Here is a 22,309-nt window from a genome sequence, read left to right on the forward strand (position 1 = left end):
AATGTTATCGGCTCGCAATTATATCTGGAATAAATTGATTTAATAAAAGAATATATAATATATTAGCAATATCCAAAATTTGATCGATCTCGGCTTTTTTTATTGTATTTGATGTATTCGCATATACACGGTTGTGCTTAAAATTTTTATCCGTGTTGTTGATAAAAAGAAATACTATAATTATTTTCTAAAGTTAAAAATTTTGGAAATAATATCTTTAAGTTGATAATATCGGAAAGCTGAAATATTTATTAAAATTTATTAAATTTTATTTACTGTAATGTATGTAGAAATGTCTTTTTCAGGCGTAAATAAACAATATTAAAGAGTTTCTAGGTAATATTTTTTGGTAATATATATATATATAAAAAGATATTAGATTTTAATATGTTCAGCATTATCAAGATCTTCATAAGATCTTTATAAGATGTCTATAATATGAGCATCAAATTATTAAATTGCTAGGTAATTTAATTTGTGATGTTACTATTGTAGTTCAATTCAATTTGGTTTGCATTAAAAAAAAAACAATTTGGGACATAATTTAAAATGGCAGGTAATATATAAATTCATATAGTATTATTTAAACAGAAAGTTTAAGATCGAAGCTTGACCATTTATAAAGGTTTTCTTTCCCTTTTTGTTGTGTTAATAAATTTTGTTCAACGTTCATACAATATTTTAATCTAATTTTAAAATCTTATTCTATTAATTTATTACTTTTATTATACTATTGATCTCTTTTGGGGGACTTGTTTAACATTCTAATATGAATGTAAGGGATCGATAAATTAAGAGAAAAATTCTGTTAGAGATACGCTCGTTTTTGCTTCATTTTGGAGAAAATCACAAAAAAAACAAAACGTAGTTTTCATTTTTGTACAAATGATTATACAAATAAACATTACAGTCCCAAAATTCAAGGATAATATCATTGCAGCGTGAAACTTTCTGAAAAATTAAGTAATAAAAGTGTAAGTCGTCTTTACTTTCATAAAGTTAAGTAAGCATTTAAAGTTTAATCATAAACATTGATTAAAAGTTTATTTGTCCGAGACATGTATGAAATAATATTAAATGTTGAACATTTTGCGATCACCGATACTAATCAAAATATTGCTGTACGCACATGATTACATGATCATACAGAGTCTAGTGTGCCTGATGACAAAAATTTATAATTGAGCTACTTATATTTATTAAAAATTTTTACGTTAAAAAAAAATGTAGTCATATATTTATTCAAAATTTTGAATTTTCAAAAATATTTATTCACAAAAAGCTATAATTATTTAACGAGAATATATTCATATTCATTTAAGTATTATATATTCAAACAAAATATAATCGTTTAGCTGTTTTAAAGTAAGCTCTAATAAGCAATTGTTATCCTTTAACTATAACCGGCACATTGATGATTTTAAATTAAAAAAAAAATAAATTTTATTTACTTTTGTCGTTGTAATATTTATATTTGATGAGGAAAACTTAGAAATTAAAAAAAATGTTTTAAAAATCAATACATTTTTATTTATAAGTATAATCTGTTTGATATGCCATTTAATTTTACATAAGTCTTTGAGATAATATCTAATTTTATATGATAAATTTTTATTTAAGATGACATATCCTTAATTTGTTTAATTATGCCCGCGTCACTAGACCGCCATTTGGCATCACTGATGGAGAATTCCTCTCGGTTTCATTTTTACAGATTTCTGTTTTCTCTTGCAGGCTTATAAGCTATGTACAGATAATACAGAGTAGAAGTAAATGAAAATATTCATAAGAAAGAAAACGGAAATATTCATAATTATATTTAAAAAATATTTATTTAAATGAAATGAAAAAATATTTTTTCGTTTCTTGACGAATAAAAAATAAGTATTTGAATAGGTATTTTCATTCATTTTTATTCATTTATTCGAATATTAGATGTATTCATTGGGCACACTAATGTGACGACTTTTTAATTTAAAAACATTTATGATTACTCATACTTTAAATACTTATATTTAAAACACTATTTTATGAAAAAAATGACTTACACATTTATTACTTAATTTTTTGCGAAATTTACACTGCAATAATACCATCCTCGAATTTTGGGACACACTATATGTATAATGTTCATTTATATAATCAGTAAAAAGCATTTCTATAAGTCAAAATCGGTTTTCTTTAAAAATTTGTAGATACTCTCTCATCTCATACTTATATGCATAATTTAAAAAATTAATTCATTTAAGTGAATATATATAATACAATAGTTCAACATTTTAACATTCAGACCGTAGTGGCGCTTCATATTTAAAATAATGTACCTAACATAAACGATCTTATTTCCAATCTTATTATTGGTTAAAAAATTAAATTGAGGATACTTGTAATGTGACAAAAGTTGCATGAATTTTCGTTCATTATAAATATTTTACAAAATATTGAAAATAAATATTGACAAACAATTGTTTATGAACAAATGTGGATAAATCATGAACAATCAAATCCCGTATGTAAATTAAAGATATTAAATGCTTGTATAAATGTCGTACAAATTTTTTAATTTTTAATTTGTTTATAACTTGGATTTGCAAGTTGAACAAATGACAATTATGTATGGACATATGCAGACAAATAATGGAATTAAATCCCGTATGTAATTAAAAAGAAAATACACATAAGGGTACTAGAACTTTTTATTGTATTTAATTACGAATGTTTTTGGAGGGAGGACAAATTGTGGACAATTGGATGCGATTGTAGACTTTGTCGAAATTTGTATTTAGGGGTGCCAACCTTCATAGATCTGAATCATGTAAAAATATTTTTGAGATTAAAAATTCTTTAAAAATCTTTAGATTAAAATAGAAACTATAAACTATAAAATATAAATAGTTAAAAAAATGTTGTTAGGCAAAAACTATAAATTATAAAATATTAGACTTTATAAATCTATCTCTGATTTTCAAAGTTTCTATACCAATGCAATCATGTAATTATTTTCAGAACCGCCGGTGACATATAAAGTGAAGTTATAAAGACACTTTTGTGCAACTTTTTTTGCAAAGGAGATTTTACCATTTTTTTCAATATTTTTATTTATCAACCTTATAAATAACAAATATTTTTTAAAATGATATTTTTTAATATTTGTAAAGATCTGTAAGTAATTTTTTATTTCTGTTCTAAGACATTGAGTACGTAATTTTTTTTCATATTCCTCTCTAAGAGGGCAGAAGTGTAAAATTTTTATCATTGAAGTTAAGGGGATGCTGGAGCGACTGCCAAACTAATCGATAAAACAGATTTGTAATTTCAAATAAAATATTACATACATCAAGAAAACGTTACATACATTAATTAAAACATTAAGTACATTAAGCAAAAACGTTACATTTCTTACTTTGCTATATCCTACGAGTATATATCATATGAATACGAGGTTATGTACAAATCGTACTTCTCAAGCCATTTGTAAGCTTCAAAATCATAATTTGAAGGTCTCATGATATTCTGATAAATTACGCAAATATGGAAAAATAATTTTTGTTTGGATATATCCTTGCATTCATTTATATATACGTGAAGGAAACGAACCTACATGGTAACAGAAAACTATAATTTACATTTTTTGGGGGATTTTTATACCGATTTGTACTTTTTCAAAGGCATTTGCGTTTTTTCTTTTATTCTGGAGAAGGATTTTTTTAATTCTGTATAAAGAAAAAAAAAAAATTTGAGAAATACGAAATAACGCTCCGCTGGTAACTCCAGCATTCCCTTAATAAACAGAAATTTTTATATTTTTCATATTTTTATCTTAGAGAAAATGATCGACATTCTAATGTTAAAATGGCTTGATACGATTCTGTATGTATTGAAAGATTTTAATAATGTCGGGAAATAAAGAATTATCTGATTTGATTAATGGTTTCATATTTTGCAATACGATTTCTTTAAATTGATATACAACCCAAGCGCTTACAAATCGTTAACAATAAAGAAATTGAATTTGAGATAAATATTATGTATTATTCCCAAGTAGTACATGAATAAGTACACATGTGTGAACATGTTTGCGTGTGCGTGTGCGTACGTGCGTGCGTGCGTGTGAAGAATAAGATCGTTTTGATCGATATGTTTTATATGCTTCAAGAATCTACTCTATTATTACGATAATATGATGTAGAAAAAATCATCTTTTTCTCAGTTTTTATTCAGTATTTTTTGTTTTTATTTTAATTTACTAAATGAATATTTAAAAACGGTTATTTATATTAAGCTTCCTTGATAATATGATCATTATTCGATATAGGCTCTATTGTTATAGTTCGATGCCTCGATTAGAGATAATTTAGGTTTCTAATTGTGTGTAATTAGTATTATAAATCACTAACTTCTCGCGGTCAACACGAAACTCGTGCACCTTAATTACGCGACAGACGTGTAACCTGTTGCTGGTGATTCATTAAGTGTATATTGAATCTGTGCCAATCATTATGCCAAAAGTACACGGAAGGATGTTTCGCGAATAATTCAGCGCGCGCGTTGAATTTATATATTATATATCACCTATAGATACATTTGTATGAAGTTTGATAACACTTTGATTCTAGTATTGAGCTTAATAAATCTAGAGTATTATTTTAATATTTTATTGCTTTTTTAGTGTTATAATATAATTTATATATTGTTTTTTTAATGCTTAATTCTTATATTAGTAAAATCATTTTTAATCGGATAAATAAAATCATCACTTACAACTAATTGTAAATAATGAAGTTTTGTAAATTTTAGCACATTCTAACACTCAAATATTGTATAAAAATTAAAGATAATACTATTTGAATTTTATTTTTTAATTTATTATAAAATTATTACTTGGTGGCAGTTATTATATCAAATTCTTTATACAAATAATACATTGTTTGAGTGAAGGAAGATAACATAATTTTGTAATATAATTATTTTTCGAAGAATTAAAGTTACCACCTATAGTAGATTGCGAAGTTAAAGATAGTATTATTTGAATTTTATATTTTATTAGGTACAACAGTTTTTTAAGGCGCGCTTATTTTACTGTCTTAACGCTTTTATTTTACCCTTTTTTTATTAAGTTTATACTGATATTGCATTTTGTAGTGTCTTGTTATAAATAGTATATAGATTACAGAAAATTTAGACGACATGGTAGTCAAATTGTTAAACTAATAGAAAATCTTTTTTAAGAAAAGTGTAAGATATATGTACATATTAATTCTTCTTTAGTAAAGTAATTAAATTATTTTATCTTTCTCAACTTAAGTGATTTGTATAATTTGTATAAAAGATTTAATAACAATAATTAGCATCAAGTAATCCCATAACAAATTAAAAAATAAAATACTACATGGGCTGAAAAGTCTCGGGATTTTTCAATAGGTGGCGCCACTAGAAAATGAACATGACTCATTTCGAGAGGCTCATCTGTCACTAGTTTATGTAAGTTTCATGACATTTCGTCCATTCGTTTACAAGCTACAGTCGTTTGAATGACGCTACTTTCGCCTTCGTAAAAAAAATGGAAAAACAGGAATATCGCATCTTGATCAAACATTGTTTTTTGATGGGAAAAACTTCTGGACAATCATTGCAATGGTTGCAGAAATGTTATCCCACATCTGCTCCTTCGAGAACAACAGTTTATCGGTGGTTTAGTGAATTTAAAATGGGTCGTACAAGCACCGAAGACGCACCTCGCTCTGGAAGGCCAAAAGAGGCTACGAATGCGGAAATCGTAAAGCAAGTGCATCGAATCGTTTTGAGTGATCGTAAAGTGAAGTTGCGCGAGTTAGCTGAGGCCGTGGGCATCTCAAAAGAACGGGCGGGATACATTTTGCACGATCTTTTGGAGATGAAAAAGCTATCGGCGCGATGGGTGCCGCGTTTGCTGACCGTCGACCAAAAACAGCAGCGCGTTGATGATTCAACGGCCGGTTTGGCGTTGTTGCAGCGTAATCGAGCGGACTTTTTTCGACGTTTTGTGACGATGGGTGAAACGTGGGTCCATTATCATACGCCTGAGTCCAATAGGCAGTTTGCAGAGTGGCTGGAAAACCACGAAAGCCGACCAAAGCGTCCAAAAGACCAACGCTCGGCCGGGAAGGTTATGGTCTCCGTTTTTTGGAATGCGCATGGCATAATCTTCATCGGTTACCTGCAGGAGGGAAGAACAGTCACAGGAGAGTATTATGCAGCGTTATTGGACAAATTGAACGACGAAATAAAGAAAAAACGGCTCCATATGGCGAAGAAAAAAGTTCTGTATCATCACGATAACGCACCGTCACACACGTCCTTGAAAGCAATGGCCAAATTGGACCAATTACGATTCGAATTGGTTGCTCACCCACCGTATTCTCCAGACTTGGCCCCGAGCGACTATTATCTGTTCCCAAACCTCAAGCGGTGGCTCCAGGGAAAGAGATTCAGATCGAATGAGGAAGTCATTGCGGAAATCGAGGCGTATTTCGAAGGCTTGGATGTTTCGTACTACAGAAAGGGCATCGAAATGTTGGAAAATCGCTATACCAAGTGTATCGCCCTCGAAGGCAACTATGTTGAGGAATAAATATAACTTTGCCCAAAAAACGCTTGTTTTTATTTAAAATCCCGGGACTTTTCAGCCCATGTAGAATATATATATATATATATATATATATATATATTACATCTTATTTTTGCATTAAATCAAACATTTAATTGATCAAGGAAAATCAAAACTTTGATTTAAAAATCGTAAGCGATCTCTAAACCTTAATACTTTTTGATAAAAATTTAGGGATGTTCTTTTGATATGAAATGGAAGCTTTCGAGCTGAGAGAATAAAAAAGATAATTTTTTTTTGTCAGTCTAATATACTTACCATATGAAGTGTCCCGAAATTTTTTGCCAAGCGCTCTTGTGAAGATAGAGCGGACTAAATTGAGTTGAAAAGACCTCTATTATTTCTCAATATATATTTGCAATAGTTAACAAAATAATAATTATTAAAACGCTGAATATTAATTTTTTACTCAAATACTATTAACTTTACAGAAAAACAGCGAGAGTCAAAAAATTGTTTTTTTTTTCATAATTCTGAAAATTTTTTTAGAATTTTTCCAGAATTTTTTAATACCGTATTTTCTCATGTTGGTAAAAATAAGAAACTATAGTACTAAAAAGTTGACCAAAAATTTTGAAAAAGTTCTTAGTGTTCTATGAGAAGAAAATAAACAATTTTTGTCTTTTGCTATTTTTCTATAACATTGATAGTATATGAGTAAAAAATCATTAAAAACTAATATTCATATTTTTAGTAATTAATATTTCGTTAATCATTGCAAAAATTACAAAATAGAAGAGGACTTTTCGACTCAGTTTAGTCCGCTCTATCTACACAAAAGCGCTTGGCAAAAACTTACGGGATATCCTGTACATACATACATATATGTATACAGGATGTCCTATAAGTTTTTCCAGGACGCCACCCAAGATCACACACACACAAACTGATAAAATTATTAAATAGATCTTTTTAAACCCTACAATTTTTGTTTAAAACATTTTTTTCTCAGAAATGCATACTTTCCGAGCTATTCAGTTGGTCCGGAACTTTTGACGGACGTTATATATTAATAAGTTATGCGCGATATTATATAATTATATTATATGTATAAATATTATGCATATTATAAAGTATATCAAGAGTGTAAACGCAGTTTTTTATTCCACTGATAAACGAAATATATATTTATATAAAATCTGTAAAATCGCCATGGTAATTACAAATAAAGTGGTCATTTCAAGTTTGATTTTTTATCAGGAAAAAAATTTTATTAAAAATGTAAGACTTAGTATTCCGAGTAGATGTGGATAGCGGTGGGGTTTAAAATAAAGTGCAAGCAAGCCTTCCAAGTCTTATATTTAGGGCGACGCGCAAGCGCGATCCGATTGAAACTCTGCTGAAGACTTGTAGTGTAAGCTTCTCCGAATTCTGTCTGTTGTGTCGCGATTCCAATAAATCGCGTATAACTGCGAACAGTAATATCTTCCGCTTATTAAATTTTTGTTCACGTTTAAAAACATCAAAGTGCACGAATTGAAAATCCTAATACATATAACATTTGTTTTGCGAAAACAATGAAATAAGTCGCAATCGTATGGTGACGTTTAACAGCAAAAAAAAAAAGGTGACCTTGCAACATAAAATAGTAATAAAACCGAAAAATAAAGATTTAAGTATCTAATTAATCGGAGAGAAAAAGTAGACTGTATACGTGAAGAAAATTATTACGAAAGCCAAACGTCTTCATTTTGATCTAACGTTAAAAGAAGCAACACCATGGATCTCGGTGGTGTGGACGTTTGGGGCCAGATTGCCTTAGAAACGTCTCAGATGTACGTTTCTGAAGGCGGCGCCGCTAAAAGTCGTACTGTAAGTTGATTTATTTAACACCGATGTAATACGATCATTTATTTGATCTTCTATTTTTCGCATGACTATCTGAATCCATTTACTTCACACATCAGCAGCGGGATTCTCTAAACGATTTATTGATAATTGTCGCTATATTAACTATAATGGCAGGACAATCTTGGGAGAAAGCGCGACTCTCATTGGCTGTCGCTAGTTAATGCTAGTGACAATTGTCAATAAAACGTTTAGAGAATCCCGCAACAGGTTCCAGAATCTTTATCGAGGAAATGAAATTAGCACATAGTATTAAACATTAAATCACTCGATATATACATTTGTATGAGGATTCTATGGAAAGAAGAGTCAAAATTGGTCCAAAATTGATAAATATAACTTAATTTAACGGGAAGAGCAAATTAGATAAATAGTGTATGTACGTCACACATTCAATTCACTTCGAAATTGCGCTAACGTATAAATGTTACATATTAATAACGCGCATAAGAACATGAAAATTACATAAATTGATTTAATTCATAAAAATATTTGATCGATGCCATTCCTTACATCCATATCAAATTAGAAATTGAGATCAAATTTAACTAAAGCAATGTATATTTGATACTGATTTCCGTTCTTCCGATTGGTTAAATTCAATTTCATTTTCTAATCTGATACGTTAGAGAAATTTAATACTAACTTTAATAATAGTGAGTATTAAATTAATTAGTAGCTAATTATTTATTTTGAATATTAAAGGTATTGTTGTTAATATTTAAAATAAATAACATATTTTAATATTCAAAATAAGTAATTAAGGACAATATTAATAATTACAGTTATTCTTATTTAAAATTTAGCTTTAGAGTTATTATAGTTATTGCTTATTTTAGGCACGGAATTACGGTATTATTAAATTTCTTTAAGAGACTTCCTAATTTGTTTCCCAATTTCCTAAATAATTCTGAATAACATAATTAATAGTACGCCGTTGATTTTTGTAGATATAAATAAAACGTCTTTTCTCTACAGACGATAGAAAAATTGCCGGACAAAGTCCTTCTGAATGTCTTTTGCTACCTTTCGCACCGCGAGATATGCAGAGTTGCTCGAGTTTGTAAACGCTGGAGACAAATCGCGTATGATACGCGTCTCTGGAAGCATGTGTCCCTAAGACCGGAAGTAAGTGGGCTCCATGTGAGCTCTCTAGAAAATTTGTTACATTTAGTCAGGTAAGAGAAAAACGTAATACGTAATTCTTATGCTTCTCGAGTGTCTCTTAGTCGTTTAGTATACGATAATCGTAGAAATAATTTTAGACAAACATTTGGCACTTATCGCAATGATGTCGAATTATCTGAAGATCTTGTTATTAAAACCAGATTCAGAGTCGCGAAAGTATTTATTTGAGATATTAATAATTAAAGAGACATGAAAGAACAAAGTCCATTCTTATTTTAGACACGAAATTACAGTATTATAAAACAATAATAATTTAAAATTTGCAGCGTACGCTTTGGACCTTCATTGAGGTACATCGAATTACCAATCGAACTGATCACTCATACGGTTCTTCACGAATTAGCTAATAAGTGTCCAAATTTAACACATATGTTGCTGGACTTTTCGACTGCGATGCAACTACACGACTTCTCGGAAATGCAAGCGTTTCCTACAAAATTGAAATATATGTGTATTTGTCTATCCGAAGTAATCTTCATGGAAGGCTTCATGCGAAAGATTTACAATTTTATTAATGGCCTAGAAATATTGCATTTAATCGGTAATTGGTTAAATTCACTTTTCTGTATTATCTCTTATATATGACATATCACTTAATCATAAGTTGAGAATGTTATTTTATAAAAATAAAAATAATTACCGTTGCCGTTATAAGTTAAAATTAAAAATGCATCCCGACATTCACTACCAATATTGAAAACTTATAATTCACGTTACATAATGTGTATATATTACAGATTTTCAGTAATAATAGTGATTATCGAAATGCAGTCTGAGATATAAAATATATTGGAGATACAAATTTAAATGTATACATTTCTATTTAAATAAAAAATAAATTTAAATAAAACGGTTCTATTAAACCAAATATAATAAAAATAATAAGATTTATTGAAAATAATAGGGAACTGAAGTAATGATAAATGAAATGGCTTTGTTACTATTACTGTAAAAATGTATTCTCATTACAGGTGAAAAAAGATTATAATAATTATAACAGCATTACAAGTAACGCATTATTTTTTAACGTTGATTTATATATCATATTTGTTATAAATTTGAATATCAAATCTGATATATTTAGGTTGAGTTGTTCCACTTTTCGATAAACTTCAGCTCTTATTCTCTTACTCTCTTATACTGTCTTATTCTTTTACTCTTTTATTCTTTTGTTTATCCAATAGGTAAATCACCATATAGTTTATCTGAAGCTAGAACAACTGACCCTTAAACAAATGGATGCATTATATTTATACAAGATGAGGCACTTAAAACAAAATATCGGAATATTTCGAAAATTAAACCCGTTAGTCAAAACAAAAATGTTTTAGACAAAAATTATATGATTTTATGAGAGACAAATAATAGTAAAATAAATTTTTGAAAAAATTGATTTTTCAAGATTCCAAGATGAAGATCATCTCTACTTTTTAAAATGGAATGATATGATTTCTTTACGTAATATAATTTCTCCAGTTAATCTGTAATTGCATAAAAAATTAGAAAACAATTAGAAGAGCATATTATATTTGTGTGCAAAAATGTTTATAGCGCAATCGCGCTGTAGATAATAATACATGTAGGTAATAATGTGTTTTCGTATCTGAAATTTTTATATTTGTGCAAAAGTGCATGTAAGCAATCGAACTGTAGGCGATAATTTTTGTGTGCAAACAAACTGTCGGCAAAAGTGATGTAGACAATGATGCTATAGGCAATCGATTTGTATAGCCATCTCAACCTTCATGACTTTAAAAAAATTGATTTTTTTCAAAAATTAATTTTTTATTATTTATTTCACTTAAAGTCATACAAATTTGTTTGAAACGTTTTTACTTACTTGTTGGGTTTAATTTTCAAAATATTCTAGTGTTTTGTTTTGAGTAGATTCTCTCTGTACATTAAAAAGTATTATTATAGGATCTATATATTTATTATAATGTTAGATGTAATGTAGATATTTTTTTTAATCGCTTTATCTATTCTTTAGGGACATATGAAAAAGTCGAAGAAGAAGAAGAAGAGATTTACGAGGTGATCAATGTACACAAACTAAAATCAGCAACCCCAAATTTAAGAGTCATCAATTTATATGGAATTAACTTCGTGGATGATTCGCATATCGACGCTTTCTCCTCTAATTGTATACAATTAGAATGCTTGGCGGTCAATTATTGTTCTAAAGTAACTGGTTCGACCATGAAAACTCTTTTTCAAAGGAGTAGAAGACTGACGTGTCTTCTTATGCAAGGAACAAGTGAGATATGATTATGTCTATGATCGTCTTGATTTATCTGCTATTTTTGATAAAAATTTTATTTACTTAAAATTTTTGAAATCTGTTACTTTACGAATTTTTGTTTAAATAAATTAAATAAATTAAATTGTTTAAATTATAAGTTAAAATATTAATAAAAAAATGTGTGTGTCTTCTACGTAACTCGAATAAAAATGTAATTTGTTAAATCAAATTTTAAAGAAATAGTGTCATACAATATTTTAGATTTGCAGAGCGAATATGTGATGCAAGTTGAATGGGAAAAGTCGAGCATTCAGGAACTCGACATTACTGCTACAGATCTATCGACGGAATGCCTAATTGACATGTTGAGCAGAATCCCCGGACTGCGTTTTCTGAGCGCCGGTCAATTAAACAATTTTAATGATAACGTGCTGAAGGCCTGGACTGAACTTGGAAATACGCGGAACTTGATAGCACTGGACTTAGATAGATCTGATAATTTGAGCGACGACGCCCTGCACAAGTTCCTGTCGAGGCACGGCCATCAGCTGTATGGCCTCGCGCTGTCAGGCATGCCGCATATGACTGATCAACTGTGGCAAAGTGTATTACCAATTCTCACTAATGCAAAGTGAGTATTCAAGACATGACTAATCCCATATAAGGAATGCAACAGATAATCATTTATCGAATAATCAAATATCGGATAATTCGTCATTTATTTCTACTAGATAAACGGATTTTATCCGACAAAGCCCGATAAATTGTAATAACTGGATTTTACCCGGCAATTGCACAAAAAGATTGAAAAATAAAAAATTTAATTGTTTTTTTTTACAATAACAAAGAAGATTTTTTAATTAAAACCATTATAAATATGCTACAAAAATGTGATAACTTATATGTATTAAACGATTTTTTAATATTTATATGTTGACTTTTAATAAAACTATTATTCATAATAAATTTAATAAAAATCTATTCTATATATTTTCTATGTATTAAGAATCAACAATATTATTATAATTATCTATATTAAATTTATCTGAAATTAAATATCTTACGAGTTAGTAATTCAGAACTAAATAGTGCTTTGAAAAATTTGGAGCAAAGTTCAAATTTAAATCCTACATAATATAATAATTTTTTATTTACTTGATATATAGAGGAGAATTGTGCAGTACTGACTGAAGTACAATACTAACTAGATAGCCTATATTAAAGAGAGACGCCAACTGATTCAGAACAAAGAAGAATTATTCTAGCCAATTATAAAGAAAATCACGTAAATGATTAGTTGGCTCAAGACTATGTTCCGTTATTTACTATATAATGTAAATATTATAATTCATATTACGTACACTTCAGATTTTCAGTACAAGCAATGAATAACGCAGTCTAAAATTATTTATTTAAATTATGAAAAATAATTTTTTTCTCGATAATCGAACTATTGAACTAAACGACCGAATTGTAAAAAAGCAGCCGGATAGGCTGCCCGATATTCCTATTACAGACAGAAAAAAGAAACGATTGTTACCGAAAAAAAGTAACGAAAATAACGTTACTTCCCTGTAATTATGTAGTACCTAATTCTATTTTTCCATTAAATGTGATATTTACAATTTAGTCTTAAATAATGAATTTGTATATTTGCAATTTTTTCCACATGCAGATGCTCTAGTCCAGGATTAAAAAGGCTTTATATTATTTAAAGACTTTTCCTTTCTATTATTATAATTTAAATTTAACTATAATTAAAATTTAAAAATAAACATTTTTTGAGAATTAAGAATTCCAATAATATTTCAGAATACTTGTGATGGGCACTCAAGAGAGACTGGGCGTCAATATACACGTGGATCAATTGATGGATGGAATCGCTAATAATTGTCCTAATTTGGAGCGTTTGGAGTTGCGATGGGATCCGGAAAACTTACGATTTTCGGACAAAAGTCAGAAAGCTATTGATATTCTACGTGTGAAGTGTATCAAGATGAAATGTTTAAGCCTAAGGTAAAAAATATAGCGATGAAGAATAAAATTGCTTAAATCATATCTGTGCGTAAACTGTACTGTATAATTTCAATTTAATGACATTTACAACACTCTTGCTGATACAAAATGTAAACAGTAGTCTAAATGTTAATTATTGGTTACATTTTATATTGTCAAGAATTATAATCTTTAAATCGCAATTACAACCGTTGTACATTTAGGTATAAGTACGATTAAAACAAATTTATCTTATAGAATAAGTGATATTTATAAAACATTATTTTTGCAGTGACGGAAGATACTATGAAATCGTCAAAGCAAATTTCGAGCGAGCCGATCGACTTACAGTTGTGAGAACCATTACGTGTTGCAGAGTATCGAATTATTATCTTTTACAAAATTATAAAGACCTAATTTTTAATTAAGGCACGTTGATAGGTTTTTAGATTGTTTTATGAGTGTTACCGCGACTCTGTTGACACGGAAAAGTGCTTAAAAATAAAGCGATAAAATAATATATTTATATAAAATACGATATTTTCATTGCGCCAGTATTAATATATAGATTAGTTAATAAGAAAACAAGATTGTATCATACAACAAATTGTAATTTAATATCGCAAACACTATTTTTTATGCTGAATAGTATTTGTTTCCAAACTTTCAAATTATCCAAGAACATCGAAACTTGCACAGAGTAAAGAACTGAGAAGTGTCCCACTAAACGCAGTATATCGTGGTCGTCCAAAACGTTACGCACATTGTCATCATTATTGTCGTTGTTGTCGTCACACGAAAAGAATAGTTTTGTCAAAGCAACTAAAAATTTAGCTATATACTTATATCTTAAAATAAGTTTGTAAATAATTTTATGTAAATTAATTTTATTAGATCATACAAAAAAATAATTTTATATATATCTTGTATATATATAAGACATTCAAGCTGGTTGTTAAAACTTGTTATACATAGCATTGCTCGTATCCTACATAATTATTTTGTTAATCCAACAATATTATTTTCAAATTTGTATTTTAGCTAAATTTTTAGATATATTTTTAGAAATATTTCAGCAAAATTATTCTTTCTGTACAGGATCACTCTTCAAGTCGAAAACTTCTACTAACCGCGAAGTACGCACGTTGGTGATGCCGCGGTTCTATTATCGATTATTCGCTAATTTATTCATGCCTGCGAGTAGACGACGACAACGACGACGACGACGGCGTACTGGCCACCACTGCCGGTCGATTCGGACCTCGCTTGTCGGCCACAACACGCGAGCTGCCACATTTCATGCTGCGCCATTATAGTCGAAGACCGTCCCGACGGACGAGTCATGCCGTTCTTATGATCACCATCGAGGATCATCGTCGATTCGGCTTATATCTTCGTCACATTTACAATGTCGGACGTTGAAGAGGAGTCGATCGAGAAGCGGCTGAAAATCGTGCTCGTGGGTGACTCCGGTGCCGGCAAAGTGAGTTTTTGTCAGCGTCGCTTGAAAACGCGGCGGCGGTCGACAGAGGTGGTTGATCCCTAGTTTCGGGGGTGCTCGGCACTTAACGAGCGATATTTATTAGTGTGTATCCGTCCGTTTAAATTTGTTTGCGATCACCATGGTGAAAAACGCTATAGCAAGAATCCTTCAACAGGTGACAGGGAGGGCTTCGTTATCGAAGAGTATTTGATAAATGACCCCGGACCAATTTTATGGGAAAGTGTCTTTCTGCGGATTTGGTTAATTTTTGGATATATTATAGTTCTCGTCATTTTGAATAAATGTCTCAACGGGCCGTTTTCGTGCTAGCCTTGAAAGGTCCAGATTTTACATGATTACTGTACCTTTCAAGGCTTGCCCAGTGAGAAATGACAATGAAATCGATGTCGAATCGACGTCAATTCCATTATCATTTCTCACTGGGTGTAGCAGAAAGATATTTTCCCATAAGATTAGAGGACTCCACATTAATCATGTAAAATCTGGACCTTTCAAGGATTGTAGCGCGGAAATGATCCATAGGATCAAGTTGTGCCCATTGAGATATTTGTTCAAAATGAAGAGAACTACAATATATCAAAAAATTAGCCAAATTCACAGAAAGACATTTTTCCATAAGATTGATGCGGAATCATTTCTGTTGTCTTTTCTGTGACGGGTGGTGAAGTTAACGAGTTCACTCTTTTTGCAGATGTTTATATGATTAGAACGTCTAATTGTTGTAGGTATTATTCATGTTAATATTACTACAGTTTTGTTAATGTAGTGATGACTATATATTTTTCTGTGTAAAATAAACGTACGGTCGTATTGTGCAATATAGATTAACGATGTAACATGCGAACTAGGATCGATGAAATCTCCGGTCGCGACTTCGTGTCTCTGGATCCAATGCGGAAACTTCCGCAACATGCGACGTTCGCGGTTTATCGTATCCGTCAACTTGCTATGTAATGATAGAATAATAAAGCAAATCGGCAGAAACGAATTTTCTAATCGATACATCTTTGCATTAACGGGGCTAATCATGTAGGTCAAGTATGAATTTATTAACCTTTAGTTTTAGAAGCTATTCTCTGTTCTTCTTTTTATATTTGTCGCGAAATGACAAATGGCACGAGGAAAAAAGATCGACACTTGTGCGTAATATTTTTTGCGTGATTCAGGATAAATTCTTATACATATGGGCACAATTCCTACTGTTACTTATTCAGTATAAAATCCTATTATTTTTTTATCGCATAAAGTATTAAGGTGCAATTTCGTGCAGCAAAGGAAAGCTGACGTTTTATCCCCACTTCACTGCAATGCACAGCATTGAAAAGCTGTTCGCTGTTTCTCGCTGACTTAGGATCTATTCAAACTTGCATAAACGTCGCATAAACGTATACATAAAGAAAATTATTTAATTGCATATTACATACATCTTTATAATGAGATGTAATTGGATAACTTTTTTATATATACGTTTATGCGACTATGCAAGTTTGAATAAACTCTTAAGGAGGTATTTTAGTCTATAAGCCGAATTTTTATGCTATTTTTCCGAATTTTTTAAAAATATAAGATAAAAGTTTTTTGGGACAGGGTTTTTTTCTACATATTTGTGTACATATTTGAAGAATATTTCAGAATTTTTTTATTAAAAATAATTGTTAATATGCCCTGTATAAAATATTAAGTAACGTCGTGAAAAATAAAACTAGGTCTATGGCTCCCACGATTCCAGCTCTTTTGCTCATCTGAAAAATAAAACCAAAGAAATTCTTAATTAGTATGAGTTTGGTTATAGCAGATACTAGAACAAAGAAAAAATACTGATTATTTAAAAAATGTCGTCATGTCGAAAATTAAGTTTCAATTTTTGCCTTTTCCGTTAAAATGGTTGTAAAAATTACAAAAATATATATTTCGATTTGATCCTAGTACGGGCTATATTACAGAGAAATAGCAAGAGACAAAAATTGTTTATTTTCTTTTCATAGAGCTCTAAGAATTTTTTCAGAATTTTTCATTGACTTTTTAGTACTACATTTTCTTATTGGCAATTATTTTTACAATAAGAGAAAATACGGTATTAAAAAAATTCTTAAAAAATTTTCAGAACTTTATGAAAAGAAAATAAACAATTTTTATCTTTTCCTGTTTTTCTGTAAAGTTGATAATATTTGAATAAAAAATGATTGAAGATATATTCAGCGATTTTTAGTAATTAATATTTTGCTAACTATTGAAAAAATTGCAAAATAGTAGAGGATTTTTCGATTCAATTTAGTCCGTTCTATCTACACATGAGCGCTTTGTCAAAACTTACTAAACATCTTGTGTATATGTATGTATATAAAATTTTATTAGAATTTTATTAGAACAAATGCCAATCAAATGTTTGGTTAATATAATAAAAAATAATGTTACTTTTACAAATATTTAAAGTAAGTATTATTAAATAATAACAATTTGATAATATTTATTAAATATTTATAAAAGTAATTAACATTATTTTTGGTTATATTAATCAAATATTTGATTGGCATTATTTCACTATACATTTAGTAGCTATTACCAAATGCAGACTCCGAGGGATCAACCACTACTAAAAAAATGCAGTGATTGCTAATTATGATAATACAACACATTTTATTGCTAGTATTACCATTGTATTGTTAGTATTATTTTCCTATATGTATTGCCACCTATTGCGCACATGTTGCCAAATATTGTTAATGTATTGTTAGCATATTGCTAGCATATTGCTAGTACTGTTAGCATTGCCTGTTTTATTACCGCAGTATATTTCTAAAGAAATGTACACTGATTGTTATAGTCATTGACCCTTCACCGGACTTTTTTCAGTGTATGATAAAGAATAATGAACATGCTCGTAATAAACAATCATGCATATCTATTCAAAAAACTTTCGTGTCTAATAAATCAATAATGGTCTCGGGAATTTGTAAGATTAGAGTGATTCAATATTTGTACTGTTTACTTTACAAATATTAACTCGTAGAACAAAACATCTTATTTATATCAATGTAGATTGGGAACCCTAGTAGGGTAAAGTTAGGGAAAAAAACATAAAAAATAAAAAAATAACGTACCTGCTTATTTAATATAATAAATTCAGATAAATAATCGAAGTACATATATAAATTTAGTTCAAACTTCGCAGCATATTGGAATGTCGCGAAGACAGATACATCTTTTTATAACAATTGGCATTACTAGTACCAACCGTTGCAAAAATATAAAGGATGATCATGCTTATCTACAATACTATAATACACACACAATCCTACCCCTCCCCTACATTCAAATATACTTTTCTCAAAATTAATAACTTCTTAATATAGCATTTTTAAATTCTGAATTGGAACAACGTTTTATTAGGATGGCAAATATGCAATGTCTACAATTTCATTTTTTTTCTGAGTTATATTTTCAATTATAATGTATTCTTTAAAATAAATCATCCCTGATAAAAAATTTTCTCAGAATTTTGAATGTAATTTTTCATAATTTTTATATAATTTTTTAACTTTCTCACATTTTTTATACGAATTGGAACATTTCTCAGAAAATTTTCATCTTTTCAAAGAAAATCTACATCTTTTCTCAAAGTTTTTTAAGAAATCTCAAAATATTTTAGAATTTATATGAAAAATTTTGAGAGAAGATGTAAATTTTCCGAGTATTTCTGAAATGTTTCAATTTGTATAAAAATTATAAAAAAAATTTTCAGGGATGTTATGAATTTTCAAGATTTGAATATTGCAATTCTATATATAAACAGTAAATTTTATTCTTTATCAGAGTTGTGATACTTTTCCATATAAGCAAATAAGCTGTTTCAAATAAATTGTTTCTCTACAAAAAATATATTAGTTTTCAAGATAAATTTCATGATCTAAAAAATGCTAATTTACTTGTTTCACTTCTATCAACGTAATGATACCTTTAATTGATATAAATTTTTCAAGAATAATAAATACTTTAGAAATAAACTATGATTATAAAAATTAAGCAGGTCGATGATTGTTTGTAATATACAACAAGCAAATAATTCTTTGTTTTAACTGTAATTTTCATTTGTCATTTGGTAATTATTGTATGTGGCTGTTATTATTATATATTCTAATAGCACAGGTCCCTCCAAGGGATGTTCCAAAGAATATCCGTATGACCTAAAAACGTTTGTCAGAACGTTCCTCGAATAAAGTGTGCAATTAGGATAGATTGTAAATAATAATTGTTATTATTACTATGATACCTGTTATTCTTGATAATTGAAATTCAAGGATCCTTCTTTAGACCAGCATCGTTCAGAAGTTTTGCAACAACGATTTCACTAGACAATACATACCCACCGCAGGCATCGATTTCTTTCTTAAGAACATTAGCATCGGCAGCTATAAAAATGTCAATCTACATTTATGGGACGTTGGCGGACTCGCTCTGCATGGCAACATGTTGGATAAATACGTTTTTGGAGCACACGTAAGATCGATTTGCTGCTACTTTTACTTTCTTAAAATATAAACATTTTATTTCGCTATTTAATTTTATTGAATTAATTTTATTTTAATTATTTTTATTAATTTAATTTTGACATATCCAGAGGCGGCAACTTACCTCTGTGAAAATGGATTTTTTTACTAACAAAAAGAGAGAAGGAGGAGAGTACAAAATGACAACGTTTTTTTACTTTTTATTTATTTTGTGTTCCTTGTTGCCATACTTTTTTTTTTACAATTGCGAATTGCTCTGTCCAACAGTCAGTAAGGAATTATTTATATTGACCGTATGCCCGTAATCTATATATAATAATGTAATTGACTAATCACAGCCGAGTATTCCCCTCTGATTCAATTGTAAGAGAGAAATGCTCGACTGTGGTTAGTCCATTCTTACAGATTACGGCATACGGTACATGGTTACAGCCCTAATAGCGAATTCGATTGGATGCTCAATCAGTGCGCACTGGTGCACTTTAAAGCTGTCGTACACAAAATAATGTAAAGATACGTTTATACATAAACATAGAAATTCTGATTAAACCCTGAAATACTCAATACATTTTATTGTATAATACTATTAGGCAAAATATGTATTTTATAATTCGAAATTTGCATTTCACTTTTAAACTCAAATTAAATCAACGGCTTTAATATGAACTATTTAGTACTTCCAATCAAATTCGCCATAAGTTAAATCTCTGCTATGCGCGCAATTATACTGTCATTATGAATATTGGTTGGCATCCGCGTACAACATTTACAAAATTCACAGTTAATTTTTAATCCAATCCTTGGATTTTTTGAGTTTCAAGGGACGGATTTTCACAATAATCTAAATTTTGGATGTAATATGATTCCACACCATAGTTGCCGTCCATGGACATGTCTCTTTTGTGCGCTACGATTGTATGTTGCAAACTGGATGTATGTTTCTGAATCAGATCATTCTTTTGGTGTACGACGTAACGAATAGCTCAAGTTTCGACATTTTGGAAGAGTGGCTCAGCAAAATCAAGAGTTTCATTGAAGCCTACGATGAAATACCTCTAATAGCGGTAATCGGTAATAAATGTGACATGGAACATCAAAGAACAGTTAAGAGAGACAGATCGCATCGATTCGCCGCGGAAAACGGATTTCCTTATCATGATATGTCTGCGAGAACTGGAGAATCGGTAATTTAAAAAATGTGCGTGCGTGCGTGCGCGCGCGCGCGCGTGTGTGTGTGTGTGTGTGTGTATGTACAGTGAGATCCAAAAGTCCCCGAATGGCTAATTATCTCAGAAAGTATTGGTTTATTGGAAAAATGTTTCAGATAAAGTTGTAGAGTTTAAAAAGATCTACTTATTATATATACTGATCTTGTTAGTTTGATCTTAAGTGATGTCGCCAATATCAGATCAAAATCACATCGATTTTTTAAAATAAAATGTTCTATTTTATTCCAGAATCTAATAGCTGGTATCAAGACACATAATAAAACACATAATAAAGTTCAAAACACTTTCAAAATACATAATAAAGTTCACTTTTATTAAGTATACTTTTTGAATTATGCTTGAAAATTACAGTACCGTCGACATTAGCATTTCACCCAAGGTGTCGGATCGACGGCTAAAACTTCTTTAATGTTGTTCAGGATCTGGGTAATATTTGTCAAGATCAAGGTCATTGTTCCTCTTATTTTCATTTTTACGTAAAAATGAATTTTTAGTGCAAAAATGAAAATAAGAGAACAACCTTCAATGGCCTTTATTTTAACAAATGTTATCCAGGATTCTAAACAAAATTTAAGAGGTTTAACTAGTCGCACAGTGATTCAATTTGCGAATCTAGCGGGACAAAACTATTCAAGGAAAAAAAATATTATATTTGTAATTTATATAACATTTTTTACATAAAAAGCGATAAATAACATAAGAAAACATTGATAAACGAACACTTATTACATTAAACATTTATAAATAGCTAATCAGAGACAGAAGAGAGATCAGAATGACTGTATCCCTCAAAAAATGACTCTATTATATCAGGAGTCTTAATTAAATTTAAAACTCTCTTACATTTAATTAAATTTACCTTTCTCTTACTTACATGGAATTATCTTCCTGCAAAAAATGGTACATTTTTTAGATTTGCAAAAATATGCACATTAAACTACTGTCAATAAAATTTATACGATTAATTTTATAAAATAAAACCATTTTCATAATATACAAATGTGTATAAAAGTTTCACCGCTCTCACATACTTAACATTTTAAAGAACAAGTAAAGAAAAATTGACAATCTGTTTCTATTTTTTAATTAAGTTTAATAATTAAACAAAATAAAATAAAGTAAAATAAAAAATGTGATATATATATATAT

General features: G+C 29.4%; 2 protein-coding genes across 5 annotated transcripts in view; both read left to right on the forward strand.

Moving 5' to 3' along the window:
* Positions 1-14,540, forward strand: part of LOC108748002 (uncharacterized F-box/LRR-repeat protein C02F5.7) — a 17,755-nt gene extending 3,215 nt beyond the window's left edge. For 3 of the 4 annotated variants that reach the window (XM_018485956.1, XM_018485949.1, XM_018485972.1), the window contains 6 exons: positions 9,473-9,672; positions 9,949-10,223; positions 11,673-11,939; positions 12,186-12,555; positions 13,737-13,940; positions 14,212-14,540. In XM_018485956.1, coding sequence (XP_018341458.1) covers positions 9,473-9,672; positions 9,949-10,223; positions 11,673-11,939; positions 12,186-12,555; positions 13,737-13,940; positions 14,212-14,347 — 1,452 coding nt within the window. In that variant the 3' untranslated portion in view covers positions 14,348-14,540. Of the gene's footprint in view, positions 1-7,974; positions 8,459-9,472; positions 9,673-9,948; positions 10,224-11,672; positions 11,940-12,185; positions 12,556-13,736; positions 13,941-14,211 lie in introns of those variants that run through there. The other variant, XM_018485964.1, reaches the window with a different exon arrangement.
* A 782-nt stretch (positions 14,541-15,322) lies between these two features.
* LOC108747442 (ras-related protein Rab-28-like) overlaps positions 15,323-22,309 on the forward strand; it is an 8,788-nt gene continuing 1,801 nt past the window's right edge. Inside the window, exons 1-3 of the mRNA XM_018484905.1 lie at positions 15,323-15,402; positions 19,735-19,920; positions 20,882-21,115. Of these exons, the coding sequence (XP_018340407.1) occupies positions 15,328-15,402; positions 19,735-19,920; positions 20,882-21,115 (495 nt within the window). The 5' untranslated portion in view covers positions 15,323-15,327. The remainder of the gene's footprint in view (positions 15,403-19,734; positions 19,921-20,881; positions 21,116-22,309) is intronic.

This window comes from Trachymyrmex septentrionalis, unplaced genomic scaffold (genome assembly GCF_001594115.1).
Source record: "Trachymyrmex septentrionalis isolate Tsep2-gDNA-1 unplaced genomic scaffold, Tsep1.0 scaffold108, whole genome shotgun sequence".
Taxonomy (NCBI): Eukaryota; Metazoa; Arthropoda; class Insecta; order Hymenoptera; family Formicidae; genus Trachymyrmex; species Trachymyrmex septentrionalis.